General features: G+C 41.7%; 1 protein-coding gene across 6 annotated transcripts in view; it reads left to right on the top strand.

The window, feature by feature from the left end:
• EXOC6B (exocyst complex component 6B) overlaps window positions 1-15,965 on the top strand; it is a 603,982-nt gene that overhangs the window by 581,000 nt on the left and 7,017 nt on the right. For all 6 annotated transcript variants that reach the window (XM_053200754.1, XM_053200751.1, XM_015064020.3 and 3 more), the window contains one exon: window positions 15,305-15,417. In XM_053200754.1, coding sequence (XP_053056729.1) covers window positions 15,305-15,417 — 113 coding nt within the window. The remainder of the gene's footprint in view (window positions 1-15,304; window positions 15,418-15,965) is intronic.

Below are 15,965 nucleotides of genomic sequence, written 5' to 3'. Positions count from 1 at the left end.
TATAAACGAGAACCCAGACCATTTTCATTATGAATTTTGGATAGTCGATAATCTTTCCTGCAGGTGATCTAACCAGCATTTGCAAACTTTTTTGATTGGCCACCACTGTTGTCACTCCTTATATTTTTTGTATATAACAGTTTATTAACAAATTGTGACTGGATGCTGCATAGCTACAAAAGGATAGTCCCACACATATTCCGCCCCCCCCCCCCCCCGCAACCGCACTACAGTTTAAGAGATAGCACATTATCATTACCTTTAAAAGTTGGCTTGTGTCTTTGCCCATGTGAGTCTACACACACATTGCTGTCATTAATATTTCAAGGCATAATATGTGCTTAGGCTGAGTAAAGTTCATTGTTCACAATAGTGGATACAAATCATATTCTAGATAGCCTTTTTAATCATTTCAAATTTGGACAGCTGCTTTATGAAACCTGACTAGCTCATCATTGTGTTTACTTTATCACATGGATGAGAAAGGGCTTGCACATGATACAGAGACTTGTGAGCTTTGTCATTTCCTGGATGTTTGCTTATACTTACATTGTTAATACTATCTTCAATCCATAGTATCCTTGCAAGGGGCCGGGGTTTAAACCACTTATTCATTTTGGCCAGAGGGGAAGCATATTTACTTAAAAACCCAATAGTATGGTCCCTAATCCACTTACCTAAGAACCTTGAACGAATCGTCGTGTGCTGAAGGAGAATGAACACTGGCCCGTGGCTCCTACCTCCTTCTCTCACATCTGTGGAACTAACCTCCATCCAAAACCCACACCTGCCTGCCTTCCCCACCCCAACAAGGGGTCACCCTTGGGTGACACCCACGGATGTCAGCCCACGGAAGAGGCTTTCCATCCTCCCCTTGAACATGTACGTACAGTATGGCTATTCTCACCCAGCATGAAAATAGGTTTTCCCTCTGCCCCTGCAGCAGGATAGATGCTGTCATCAATGAGAAATAGCCTCACAGTCTCTGACAAAGGAATACTTGGTGTTGGCATTTTTGTTTGGGAGTCTCCCCGCCCCAGGCACCAGCTGATGACAATGGGAAAGCCTGAAGCCTCCCTGTCTTTCTTTTTCTCTTTACCAAGGTAGTCTCAGAGGTGAAAAGTTTAGATAGCAAACCTATAAACCCACATTTATGAGGCAAATAAATATTTCTCAGAGTGACGTTCCGTTTCAGGGGAAGCTGCTGACGTGCAGTTGGTCTCTGATAAAGAGCTTAATGAAGCCTCCATCTGCCTGGCGGCTGGGCCGGAGGCAGGGCAGGGAGCTGCGCGGCCACCACTTGCCCCTTTTCCTGCCCGCACTCAACCAGGGAAAAAAGACCAGGAGGTCAGCCCTTCCTTTCTGGAAAACCCAGGAGCCAGCCTATTGAGTGGCCGTTGCTGCAAAAGTCAAGTATAAGCCAGGTTCCTGTAACCTCTAGAGATCCAGAGAAACTTGCCACCTCTGTCCACCCCAGTTCCACAGCCTGTGGAAAATCCCATGGCCTTCCTCAGATTTCTGTGAATCCCTAGATAGATACCTCCAGTCTTCTTTCCCAGGCTCCCATTTCCACAGTGCCGATGTACAGCTTTCTAGGTGCGAAATTCAGCCTCTTTGAGTTCACCAAAAAATAAATAACTAATTCACCCAAGCAATTGAGAGCAGAGTAGATTTGTCTAAAGATTAGAATTGAGCCGCATGGATTGTTAGGGGAGATTTATACCCCACAGTACACAGCAAACAGCTTTAGAATAGTCACTTATCAGACATCCCAGCTCATCAGAGACCTTTGGGGCCATTATACCAATAGGGATTTCCTTCTTAACCCTTGACACACATACTAGTTAAGTCTCCTCTCTTTAGATTAGCTCACTGCCTCTCAAGAACCAAAGTAACAAATTTCTTCCCTCTTCTCTACCACATGTCTTGGCACCTTGGAGATCTTACAAAGCAAGATACAGACATGTTTCTCTGCCCTAAAAGAACTCTGATGCCAGATGTTAAGATAATGAAGTTTTTGCCACCTTTTTACAATCAGAAGGATCTCCATGATCCTTCTGTCTTTAATTTAGTAGATATTAGACATCTCACATCTGAGAGAATTTCAGAGCACACTGCCCTCCCTGGCCTGGATGGATCTAAAGGCCACTTTTTCTGTAAAAGACCGGATAGAGAATATTTTAGGTTTTTCAGGCCGTGTGGTCTGTCACAACTATTTAACTCAGCTATTAAAGCACTAAGCAGTCATAGATAATGTTAGCTAGTGAACAAGGCTGTGTTCCAATAAAACTTTATTTACATAAACAAATGGTGACTGTAGTTTTCCATCCCTTGATCTAGAAGAAAGCATATAGCAGCTTTGATGAAAACGAGGAGAGAAACCTCTAGGCTAAACTTCAATCTCCTTAGTTTAGCATATGAGGTCATTTATCACTTGCTCATTTGTCCTACTTGTCCTAAGGTGATCCCCACCTACCTGGCTCAGGCATAGATGCTCTTCTTCTGAACTTTCTTTGCACTCTGTTAGAGTAGCTGTGAGCGTGCTCACATCATTCTGTATCTGTTACTTAAAGAGTAACAGAGTTACTTGAGACTCGAGATATCTTCTTCACCCTTTCAGAAGAATGCCTAATACATTGTTGATACTCAATTTATGTTTGTTAAAATAATTCCTGCTTTCTACTGCATTTGCTCAGATTTTAGTGTCATGAAGTGCTCCTGAGGATACATGGAAGGCAGGCAGACACTCTCTGAATGAGTGTGGCCCAGCCCCAGGAATAGGGAGTTGTGGGAGATCTTGGGTAGTGAACACAAATGGGTCAGTAGTCAATTCCAAGCTCTTTAGTGGACATTTCACAGTCGTTCTCTTGATCTGCCCTCGGCTGTTGACAGCAGGTGTTATGATTCCGTATTGGAAGGAGAAAACAGATTTATTGGTTTAACTGGGGTCACATCGTCAGTCAGGGAACCCTTCCCCACCCCGCCTGAGGCTCTTTTGTGCTGTGCTAACCTTCCTCCTAAAAGGCACCTGTGCATCAGGGATTGTGAAAAATACTTTATAATGATGCAACTGGTTTCATCCTGTCCAAGACAGCGAGTAGACAAAAGAAACTTGGCCTGGTTTAGTGTCCTGTATGTTATAATTCTCTTGACTAAATGTACTGTACTTTATGTAGCAGCCATGTTCTGAAGAGGTAGCATATTTAGAATGTTGTCAGTTAGATTATATGTTAAATTTCCCAGAGGAGCATGTTATTTGGAGTCATTTGGTAGTCTCTCCTCTCATGAAGAATTCTTCCGGAATATATGTAAAGTGCAAATTCAGGGTTTTGTACATCGAGTTTACTTCAAGGACACACCTGCTTTGGGAGCACAACTCTCTAGAAGACTCAGTGCACCTGTTTGAGAGAAAACATGTAGAGTAAAGCACCCCCAGGGGAAAGAGGTGTGGCTCTTGTCAGTGTGTTTTTGTATCTGTGTCTGTGTGTACCTTAGCTCCTATGATCCTTTACTCCCATGGAATCTTTGCAGATATTCTAGGAAGAGGAGGCTCTCTCTAATGTGAGGTAGAGCCCACGCTGCCCGCTAGGAGGGACCTAGATGTCACCTTGGAGCCAAACATCTGCTGAGTTCCCATTCAGTACTCACAGGTGTCTTCCTCTGGAACCTTAGAACCACATAACCACAGCTGGGTTCCCACTCACCTGTCATAGGCATCATCTCTCCTGTTTGATATTTCCTTCTTCCTCACTCAACCGCCCTTCCAAGTGCTGGTCAAGAGAACCTTAGGGTTGGTCCATTTGGAATGTTGGTTGTGAAAAACACACATCATAAGTCTGTTCCACCATCTAGCCAATATCGTTCCCATAACATGTTAATTCACCTATTTTAATTCCATGTAACATGTCTTTGCTGACCATCTGCTGTTGATCTAACCATATGCTCGTCCACACTGTGGAGTACTGAGAAGGAGAAAACATGATCACCATCCTTAGCAAGCTCCCCATCTACATGGGAGATGAGGCTCAGATCACAGAATTAGCAACAAAGGCAAAAGTATATAAAACACTTCTCTTCTTCAAGAGTAGGCATGATATGAATTGGTTTGGTTGACAAGCACCAGTCCAGTAGTGAGAACAAGCAGGGCATTCTTCACCAGCCTCTTCTTTCTTTACGTTCTGAGTTCTTTGGGTAATCCTTTCTGCCTATGAGAACACAAAGGCACCATCAGAATTGTTTGCTTAAATATTAATCTATAATTCTTACTTGAAGATTTCCTTCTACCCCTTTACCACGTACAACTCATCCATTCGAATTACTTGTACATCTTCTGCTGGAGAAGCATGTATGCTCATATGCGCTAACCAAGAAAGTGCTACTTTCTCTTAATCTCATTCCAAAAGTCTTTTGTGGAAGTTAGCATTTGTTCTGCTATTATAATGCTGTCTGTTCTCTGTTGAGTTAACTTACTCTGTGGCCTTAGACTAGTTTTCACTTTGAATCATTTGGATTGTTCTAGACTTTCTCAGCTACCACTGCAAAAAAGAAAGTGTTCAGAAGTTTGACGTAGCCTCGGGCAAGTACCCAACCCAGAGCCTGGATCAAAGAGGATTTTAAAAAATAAACAGGTGTGGCATCTTGGGGAGTATAAGCCATCAAGGCATCTCTACCACTTGTCTACTTCATGATTTTCAGCAACTTGCCTTTCCTTTCTGGGTCTTGGTCCTCCCTGAGTCCTATTAAACATGAGAGTGTTCTGAAATAACTAAGAAATACAGTAGAGACAGCTTTAGAACTGCTAAAGCCTTAGTTAAAAGTCACATTGAGGGACACCTGGATGGCTCAGTCGGTTAAGCGTCCGACTTTGGCTCAGGTCATGATCTCACAATTCGTGGGTTCGAGCCCCACATCGGGCTCTGTGCTGACAGCTCAGAGCCTGGAGCCTGCTTCGGATCCTGTGTTTCCCTCTCTCTCTGCCCCTCCCCGGCTCGCACTCTCTCTCTCTCTCTCAAAAATAAATAAACATTAAAAAAAAATTTGTTTTTAAGTCACATTGAAAAAAAAAATAAAAGCCAAACAGGAAGCAAAAAAAAAAAAAAAACAGTATACCATGATTCAAATATCTTTCCTTGTCCTGTCCTTTCCCACTTATGTATAATTTTTGTATAATAACCAGTAATGATATAATTTACAATTTTTGTTCATCTATGTAGCTTATAAAATGTCACATCAACTACTACACTACTTTAGTTGTTCTCTTCTGATAAATACCATGAACAAATAACTGTGTTTGCAGTCAAAGCATCATTAACGATTGGTCGAGTTTGCTTTTGATCTAAGTAGCCCTAACATTTATTGGTATGTCCTACTCTGTAAATATCAAACGCTCTCCTGTGCCAGCAGTTTAATGATAAAGTAGCCCCAAAACATAATGTCTGTCCTGTCCCTTGAAAAATGACTTACCTGGTTTACAAAAACAGCATTTGTGTGACTAAATCAAGAATATGATCATTAATGAGGAATTATCATCTAGGGAAGGAGTTCTAGGACATAACATTAAGTGAAAAAAGGAGAGCACAAAAGAGTATCCATGGTATGTTACCCTTCAAGTGAGAAAGAAAAGGCTATAGGAAAATGCTTATGTATATTCTCATTTGTACAAAAGTAATACAAGAAGGATAAACCAGAAACGAAATTGGTTGCATGCAATGCGTAGATAGGAAAGATGCAGAAAGAAGTGGAGAGACTAGAACAGGTTAGTTGGGATGAGGAGAGAGCGATACTTCTGAGTATAATTTTTATATAGCTCTGACTCATTCCCCCAAATAAATAAATAATAAAAATCAACCAGAATGTGGGAGGAATACAAAGTGGAACACAATGGTGAAAAATAAGTCTAACTGAGTTAGGAAAGAGTAATATAACCACACTGAATTGTGAAAGAGCAATATAACCACACTGAAGTTGGGGGTGGGGAGAAAAGAACTAAGCCAAGTAATTTAAAAGCCAGTATTGTGAATGGAAAATTATAAGCCTGAAGACAAAAAGAACTATATACAAATACTACACTCTAGTTAGTAAATTTGTTTCTCACAGCGATTCTGAAATACTTTATAATAGAATTGAACAAATAAATAAAATGTAGATAACTAGAACCAGGCTTCTCAGTGTCAGAGAAAGAAGTGATAAGGAAAAAGGGAAGGCTAGCACAAACCCCATGGTGTTGAACTGCAACCAGAGACTTCAGATAGGAACTCGTGATTTTAGTATATATACATAAATAGATAAAGAAATATAAATATGTTTGTATGTGCAAGTTAGTAAACACATATATTTCTTAGCTCTGTCCATTGTGGATGACCAAGAAGCCATAACACCCCATAGAAATGAGCAGGCTAATTGCCCAGATTGTGGCTTCTAAACACCATTCTCCAGTAAAAGGAACCGTAGCTTCTTGGAAAAGTGACATTTCAGAGCAGGGGCAGGGAAGGTACAAGATGAGCGTGGAACAAACATCTTAGTGCCAGAAAGTAAGCAAGTGTTCAAAAAAGAGTAGGGCTGGTTGAAAATACACTGGAGAGCCATTCTGAAGGAGTTCCTAATGACCAAAGCTGGAATAATTTGAACAACAAAGTAAACAATGATCATATTTGATTATAACCCGTGAAATAAAATAAATATTCATGAAGTAGTACTAATATAAATAATTGGACAAATAAATAAATGGAGGAGAAGGGACAGTACTTTTCCTCACAGAAGAATTCCAATTAATAATTTACATAAGGAGTGAGAGAAATAACCAACCACCACAGTAAATATTGTTGCAGGCAAGATCCATCAATGGATATTAAAGTTGGTGGACAAAAGTTTGAGGGAAAACAGGATATTGCATAGTCTTTGTATTAATTACAAAGGTAAAAATAGTAACTTTATGGTGGAGAAGTCATCAACCATCGCCTTAACTAAGTGATTGAGCAAGGTTAATATCGCAAATAATGAGATGTGGCCATCATGTACACCTGATATTGATGCACTGAAAAGGGTACATTATCACTTCTGTTGTATTTATGCAAAGCAAAAAAAATACATAATCTTGACCCAGAGTTTCTTAACCTCAACACTAATGACATTTTGCGTTGTGTAATTCTTTATTGTGGGGGCTGTCCTGAGCATAGTAGGTTTTTTAACAGCATCCCTGGCTTCTATCCTCTAGAAGCAGCATCACCACCACCCCCACCCCACCACCACCACCCCCAGATTACACCCCCTTATTACATCCAAAAATGTCTCCAAACATTACCAGATGTCCCCTGGGAGGTAAGATTCCCCTCTGGCTGAGAACTATTGCCTTAGTCTCACCATAAGAAAATATTGGGCAGACCCAAATTGAGGGATGTTCTGTAAAACAAATGACCAAAGAAACTATTCGTAAGTATCAAGATCTTAAAGATAAGAATGAGGAACTGTAACAGATTGGAAGAGAGAAAGGAGACATGGAAAGTAAATTCAGTGTGGGATTCTGGAGTGGATCATAAAGAGGACATTAGTGGAAAATCTGCTGAAAGTAGAATAAAGTCATAGTTTAGTTAATAGTATTGTACGAATGCTAATTTCTTGGTTCTGATCATTATATTATGGCAATGTAATTAATATGTGAACATTGGAGAAGCTGGGTGAATGGTACAGAGGAACTGTCTATACTGTTTTTGCAACTTTTACATAAGCCTAACATTATTTAAAAATAATTTTTTTAATATGCCACTGATGTTAGTAAAATGCAGACAGATTTCCATATTCCAAGTCTATGACATGGATATAAGCGTAACTGGTATTTAGTATTGCTGAGATGATTCCCAACACCTCTAAGGTATTGTGTGTGTGTGTGTGTGTGTGTGTGTGTGTGTGTGTGTGTGCGTGGTTTGCACCACAATTTATATTTGCTATTTAAATTTTGTTATAAGTGAAAATTTTGTAAGATGTTCAGTTGTTAGTTCAAAAAGGAAGAATAGTCAGTATGTCATTTTATAGCATTTCACTCATTTGGCTTGGAATACAGTTATTCATGCTTTTCTTTTATTCTCCTACATGAGGGTAAACCATTTATTTTAATGACACTTGAAAGGCCCAGCCCTGTTCTTTGCACATAGAGGATGCTTTAAAAACATTTGCGGAATCCAGGGGGTTTACCTCTTCATTAAGAAAATCTGAGATAAGCTCATATGTTCTATTATTATTGTTTCAAATCTTATGAGTAACTATTAGAACAGGTTACTTCATTTGAACTTTTTAAACTTTAGAAGGTTAGTAAGTTTTATACAACACTTAAGAAACATAGAGGCTCCTGGCTAGCTCGGTCGGTAGAGCATGCAACTCTTGATCCCGGGTTTGTACATTTAAGCCCAATGCTGGATGTAGAGATTACTTAAAAATAAAATCTTTAAAACATAAGGGTGCCTGGGTGGCTCAGTTGGTTAAGCATCCAACTTTGGCTCAGGTCATGATCTCACAATTCATGAGTTCAAACCCTGCGTCAGGCCCTATGCTGACAGCTCAGAGCCTGAGCCTTCTTCGGCTTCTGTGTCTCCCTCTCTCTCTGCCCCTCCCCCTCCCCCACTCACATTCTCTCTCTCTTTCTCTCAAAAGTAAATAAAACTTAAAAAAAATCCTTCTAAAAAATCTTTAAAAAATAGAAATTAAGAAAAAAAAAAAAACAAGTCTTAAGAAACATAAATAGAATGAACACAGTGCAGGCCCAAATTGTGGTTCTATAAATTCTATCAGAAGTCATCCCATACAGAATCAGGAATTTTAACAATGTTCTGATGCAGAAGAACTCATCAAAAGCCAACTACAGGAAAACGCACTAACTAAGGAAGATACCTGGTTATGAGAAAAATGAACTATCCTTGTGGTTGTGTTAGCAAGTTTTCCAGCCCATCCAGGTTTGCTAGGCCTCCCCAGCCAAAGCAGACCCTTGTCTATGGACCCTCTTGACCAGCCCCAGACACAGAAGCCATGCATAAAAAAACACTGGTCTTGGGGTGCCTGAGTGACTCAGTCGGTTGAGCACCAACTTTAGCTCAAGTCATGATCTCACTGTTTGTGTGTTCGAGCCCTGCGTCGGGCTCTGTGCTGACAGCTCGGAGCCTAGAGCCTGCTTTGGATTCTGTGTCTCCCTCTCTCTCTGCTCCTTCCCCACTCGTGCTCTGTCTCTCTCTGTCTCTCAAAAATAAACAAACATTTTAAAAAAATTTTTTTAAAAGAAAACACTGATCTTCCTTCATAGTAAGACTGATACTTGACTGAAACTTTTGTTATAAGTGCTTCCTTGTACACACAGACCACTTCATTCTGTTCCAGGCACACAGGCATCACTGAACTCTTCGCTGAAGTCACAAACTAAACCCTAGTATGGATAGAATGCTGGAGGTACAGAAGACATCACAGTACTCAAGATACAGGTTTAGGTAGTACCCAGATGCACCATTAAAGACTAAATCATGTTGTAAGGAAACACTAAATCATGTCCCCTTTTAGTTTTTGTGATGACAAACAGAACATCTCATTGTGACACTAATATTTGAGTCATCTTCTATTTATGGCAAGAATGGTTTCCCATTTATGATAGTGATGTAAAATGTTCTTTTACATTTTTCTTATGATAAAACAGGAATCAATACAAAGAAAAAATGTTAAGTAAATAATAACATATGTAGCATGAGGCTATGATAAAAATTGCAAGGTAATGTTCAAACTATAAAGACTGTGGAACACTGATCTTCCGTTCAGTCTTCCACCTCTGACCCTCCTCTTTCTTCTTCTCCATCCACCATCTACTTACAAATATCAAGAAATAAGAGTTCTTAGAATGCATTTTTAATATGCTACTTCCTGTGAAAGAGAGAAAGAAAAATTAGAAAGCGTCCATGCCTCTGCCTATCTTTACAAATAGAGGCGTAGGGAGGACAGGCCCAAAAACAATGGAGTTGGTTACCAGTGAGGCATGGGAAAAGTTGGGGTAAAAGAAATACAGCAAGGGAAGGAACAATACTTCTCCGAGTTAGCTTTTTTGTAGTTTTGACTTTTGGAAGCATGTTAATGTCCTACATATTTAAAAACTAAATTATCAAGGATGGGAGAAAGGAGCCTAGAACTAAAAGCAAGTGGAAACAAAAGAACCCGGTTGCATTTAGATGAATACCATAACTAGACCCAAGAGAAAATTGAGAACTAACCCAAGTGACTTAGGAACACAGTGTTTGATTGTACACCCAGTCTTGAGTTGGGATGGCAAATTGCAATTTTTTTTGGTAGTGGTATGTACAAATAATTCTGAACCTATTTTAGATATACGATAGGATGGAGCAAGTTCACAAAAGAGATGATGTTCTTGAGAGCCAAGATTCTTATTGTGGAAGAAAGCGCGCACAAGTACGGAATAGAGGAAGGCGAGAAAGAACTCTGCGAGAATGATTAGAATTGGAGGTATTAGTGTAAACTCGTGATTTCTACAGTATATATGTGTACATGCTTATAGAAGCACACATATGTATGTATATGTATATTTACGTGCAAGTATTTCCCGTAATAATATGTATATTACGTGCAAGTTAAACCCTCTGCTGAAAGGGTTTAACTGCCCACAGATTGCCCCCCAGCAGCAATGAACAAAGCTGCTACAGTAGCAGTAGGCATACTTAGCACCCAAATCTTGGTCTCTATAACATTCCCACTAAAAGAAACCAGGGCCTCTCAGAGAAATGGCTGATGGCTGGGGCACGGTAGATATAAGACAAGCCTGCAACAAACACCTTATTATGCCAGAAGGTAAGGAAGTATCACAGGGACACAGGCTCTAGCTCAAAGCGCTCCCACTTGCCAAATCTGGGACAGTTTGAGCACTGAAATAATGAATTAGGTATAGTGGTGAATATAAGCCATTGAAAAAATGGGAACTCATGAATCCATGCCATAAATAAATGCGTAAGTTAGTGAGGGAGAAATGCTGAGTGACAACTGATAAATGTGGAGGGAAGCGTGGAGTTGGAATGCCATCATTTTGCAACCATCATAGTAAAGCTGAATCAGACAAGAATCTTCAATGGATGCTAAATCTGAGGGGAAATTTTAATCAGGAGCTGTATATCTGCATGATCTTAGATTGTCTCCTCCATTGCTGACTAGTTGGCAAAGGAAAACATAATACCTAGGCAGGGAGAAATCAGACAGCATCTTGATAGGGTGATCAAAATTGATATCACCAATGAGAGACAGATGAACAGTGTATACCTCAAGGTGTGATCCCCTGAGGAGTAGTACACAGCATCACTTAGGTTGTATTCTGGCCAAAAATTCATGTCTTAAATCTTATTATAAGAAAGCACCAGAAAAAACCAAGTAGGGATTTGTTTTTGAGAGAGAGAGAGACAGACAGAAAGACAGAGAGAGAGAGAGAGCACACATGCACGTGCCAGTAGGGGAGGGGTAGACACAGAATCCGAAGCAGGCTCCAGGCTCTGAGGTGTCAGCACAGAGCCCAACACTGAGCTCAAACCCATGAACCGCAAGATCGTGACCTGAGCCAAAGTCAGACGCTTAACCAACTGAGCCACCCAGGTGCCCCTCTTGATCTCTTATTCTAACACTTCCATGGGATCCAGCCAAACTGTGCCCCATGCAGCTAACTTGGTTAAGTACTCCCCAGACTCCCCAGTCTCCAGCTCTCCCAGAGGAGGCCATAAGACTGGGCACCAGCCCCCTGAAGGACTGTGGAAAGCAACACAGACCCAGAGTGTGATCAACAGCTCATACTGGTTGAGCTTAATAGAGTTGTGTAGCTTTCATGCCCAGAGTGGGATAAATTAAGTAGCTTGTCATCCCAGAGCTTTTAGGCTCAGTACTGGCATTGAGAGACTTTGGCAGGAGGATACAAATAGAAAACTGTAGAGCTAAATCATGAACCACCCTCCCCACCCCATTGGTGATTTGCCCAGGCATCATCAGCCAGAAAGACATGGCATTCTGTGCCATAAATCAGAAAATACTGATAGCGTTAATTCCATCACAGAAATTAGGAATTCATTAATAAAGAAGGTAGTTTTGTTAAATGCACATATGTATACACATCTGAAAATACCAAAAATACTTTTAAGAAATCAGGTTTTCAAATGTTTCCAGTTCAACTTGTTATTCATTCACTTTTTTTATTAGTTTATTGTATTAGTTCCCTAGGGTGCAAACAATAACAGGCTCCCCCAGGTCTTTTACATTTTCCGAGAACAAATTTTAATTAAGAGAATGCTGTCTTTTTTCATAATTTTTTTTCCTGGTATTTAGGGGAAAAACACAACTATATTTGTAAAACACAGTACTGGGAGGACTAGAACGAGTGTCTATTGCACTCCTAGGAGCAGGTAAAGAGGAACTATCTTGCATGGTGTTTGGGTACTACAGGACAGAAATACCACAGTTAGAGTAGGAAGTCAGGGAAAATTCTCTTCTAAAGCAGAGCTCTGTGAGGCCTTGGGGCAGTGAAAGGAAGTGGTAGAAGCCCTTTTACTTGCCAACTAAAATAGGCCTGACCTGAAAGAGGCCTGAGAGGGCCCTTTGGGGCCAGGCCAGCCTAGACTGACTGACTTGTCTGCTCATCTCTGTCCCCGTCTCCTCTCCTCTTTAGTATCCCTTTCTTGGCTAAGGGTGTAGGGGCTTTCCTCAGTTTTAGGCTTGGGACTTCAGCCAATTCCTGTTCTGCCTAAGGAAGTTTATAACAACTATTCTAAAAGAATGGATGGGAGAGGAGGCCTGGCCAAGCAGGGCAAGGCCCACAAGCGCCTGTTTGCCCAGTTGCACGGTGAAGACAGACAGGGGAGGAAGGTGTGCCTAGAGCCCAGGCCCTGGCATTGGATTTGACTCTAGGCCTCTCTTGGCTTTGTTCTGCACAGAGAGACAGCCATCCACTTGTCTCCATCATCAGTTACCTCTCAGAAAGGGAGACCCAGGAACATGTCTTGAGTTCAAAGGCCTTTACATGAATCCCATTGCTAGAGACTGCTTAGAAGGCCTTCCTGCTGTGCAGCAGTGTGAGAACAGGACTTTGCCCCCTCTAGAAGCTTAGAGAGGGGAGGCAACAGTTTCCCTTTGGTCACTCCTACCTTTGAAATGCAATGATTTCTTTTTTGGCTTTACCTAGTTACAGCTTTTAAATATTTGTTAGAGTGATAACCTGAGGCTAAATCTGGCTGGGAAGGAAAGCTTTTGACAAAATTCACTTAAGTTTCTCTAAGTCAGAATCTCTCCCAGACTCAGAACTCCATTTACCCTCAGAGTGCTTTCATTATCTTCTTCTAGGCATCCAGTTCTTGGCACTCATGACTCTTGGTGCTCTGCTTGAACCCTCCTGACCCCAGTGCCAGATTCTGTGCCCTCAATCTTGGACTAAGCCCACTTTTCAGTCCTGACCTATCATGGCTCTGGGTTCCATCTATTCGGCCAGTATCCACGTAGGTGCGACATGGATTGCTCCCATAATGCTACAGGATCCATTTATACCTTGGTCCAGGGTTTCCGTGTTGTCTCTGTGCCCTGTTTACACGCTATAGGTATGTGTATATGTCTGTGTCTGTAAAGGAAAAACTCAGTGTTTTGCTCTCTATGTAGGGAAAAAGTCAGTTTTTTCCTACTGTGTTTCTCCTCTGAGTCGCCTTTACCACTTACACAAAACGCTTCATTTCTGACACTTCTGGTCACCAAATGCTTGGACGTTTTTCTCCACGTCAAGCAATTCCCTGCAACACCAGCTGGGTGCCCTACAATTTTACTCAATTCTGACACTGTCTACCCACAGACAGCATCAGATGCCACAAGTTAAAGGCTCAGTTCCCCCAAGACCCTCCCCGCAATTCAAACAGCAACCACCTGGTCGTCAACCTGGGACTCTGACTGACTGTTGTAGATGGCAGTTTCCCTTGACCCCCTCCTTAGGTTGAATTTGCTGGAGTGGCTCCCAGAACTTACTAGATCACAGGTATCTTAGAAAAGGCTATAACTTAGGAACATTCAGGTGGAAGAGGTGTTCTATGCTATGGTGTAGGTATAGGGAAAAGGGTGTGAAGGAACTTCCATGGTCTCTCCAGGTGTACCACTCTCCCCAAATCTCCACATGTTCACCACCTGGAAGCTCTCCAAACCCTGTACTTTTGGGATTTTATGGAAACCTCATCACATAGACATGATAGCTCATTAACTCTGTTTTCAGCCTTTCTCCCTTCTCAAGAGAATGAGTGGTGGGGCTGAAAATTCCAAGCTTCTAATCATTGTTTGATCTTTCCAGTAGTGACCAGCCCTTATCCAGGAAGCCCCCCAGGGTCACCTCATTAGAACAAAAGACACTCCTATCACCTAGGAAATTACATGGGTTTCAAGAGATCTGTGTTAAGAACAGAGGTCAAAGGCCAATATCAGGACAAGAGATGCCCATAGTGTTCTTATCATTTAGGAAATTACAAGGGTTTTAGGAGCTCTATACCAGTAACCAGGGCCAGAGACCAATATGTATTTTCTGTTATCTCACAGTATCAGCTGAGTAACTTGGGCAAAGTCAGTTCAGGAAGTCATGCAACTGGTTCTTGAACTCATACCTTTTTAACCTCAAAGCTTATACAGTTACGTATGTGGCCCTCTAAGCAGTCTCTCTAGCGATAAGATTCATGTGGAATGCCATTTGACACATGGAAAGCATTCGTTAAGTATTTATTAAATTAATGAATGGTTATTATGATCGTCTTGTGGTGTTTTTTTTTTTTTTTTTTGCTAAGTTTATTTATTTTGAAAGAGAGAGAGGAGAGGGAGTACACGAGTGGGTGAGGGGCACAGAGAGAGGGAGAGAGAGAATCCCAAGCAGATTCCACACTGTCAGCAGAAATCCTGTTGCAGGGCTCAGTTTCACAAACCATGAGATCATGACCTGAGCTGAAATCGAGAGCCAGATGCTTAACCGACTGAGCCACCCAGGCGCCCCTACAGTCTTGTGTTTTGATTCAGTCTCAGCCTGCCTCTGAGAGCTAAGTGCAGGCATGTAGTCTTAGCAACATTACAGCACTTATAGTAGAGGTGACTCTGCCTTCCAATGACTACTCATTTATTTTCCTAGTTGCATTACAGTCTTTAGCCATGCTTTCTCTTATTACATTTTTATTTTTATTTTCCAGATCTACTGTTAGCTGGTAGTGAAGGATGGTAGGGGTTTCTGAGATCCTGGTTGGTCTTGTCTGATTAATCCCTGGGGTGGGGTTTGAATATTTTACAGCTTTTGGATCTCTTCATCCAGTGGGACTGGTCAACCTACCTTGCTGACTATGGTCAGCCCAACTGCAAGTACCTCCGGGTAAACCCAGTGACAGCACTGACCCTGCTTGAGAAGTGAGTACCTAGTCCAGCGGTCTCTGCTGGGAAGTAGGGGTTGGTATCGGGGATAATTTTCTCTTCGCCAGTACCTTCAAAAGACAGCAGAGAGGTCCTGTTCTTGAAGTTGCCATAAGTGCTACCAGCAGTCTCCATCATTGGATTTGGCAGGCTGGCCTTCTTGTAGCCTCTTAATTCCTGAACCCCCAATAAGCTAGGCCAAGTATGGGTCACGTGGACTCTGGCAGTACTTTGGAGCTTAAAGGGGCAACATCTCTTTAACTAGAGATGGAAAGAGAAGAAAGAACCATGCCTTAAGCTTGGTCAGAGGCCACCTGGTGAATAGAATGAGACTGGCCCCAGTCGTCCGGGGATGATGGGCAGAACAGCCCCATCGAAGAAACCCCATCCGGTTTCTAGCAGAGAAGTTCTTGGAATTACTGAAACCTTCACCAGCAACCCCTCCCACTCCCTGCCAGAGTCGAGCCTTACTGTGCTGACTGTCCCAAGAAAGCTGTGTTGGAGAAAGTGTCTCCTTCTTGCTCTGGGCAGTCACTGGCCAACAG

This window comes from Acinonyx jubatus, chromosome A3 (genome assembly GCF_027475565.1).
Source record: "Acinonyx jubatus isolate Ajub_Pintada_27869175 chromosome A3, VMU_Ajub_asm_v1.0, whole genome shotgun sequence".
Classification (NCBI taxonomy): domain Eukaryota; kingdom Metazoa; phylum Chordata; class Mammalia; order Carnivora; family Felidae; genus Acinonyx; species Acinonyx jubatus.
The sequence above is the reverse complement of the archived record's forward strand: the minus strand, read 5'-3'. Positions and strand labels throughout refer to the sequence as shown.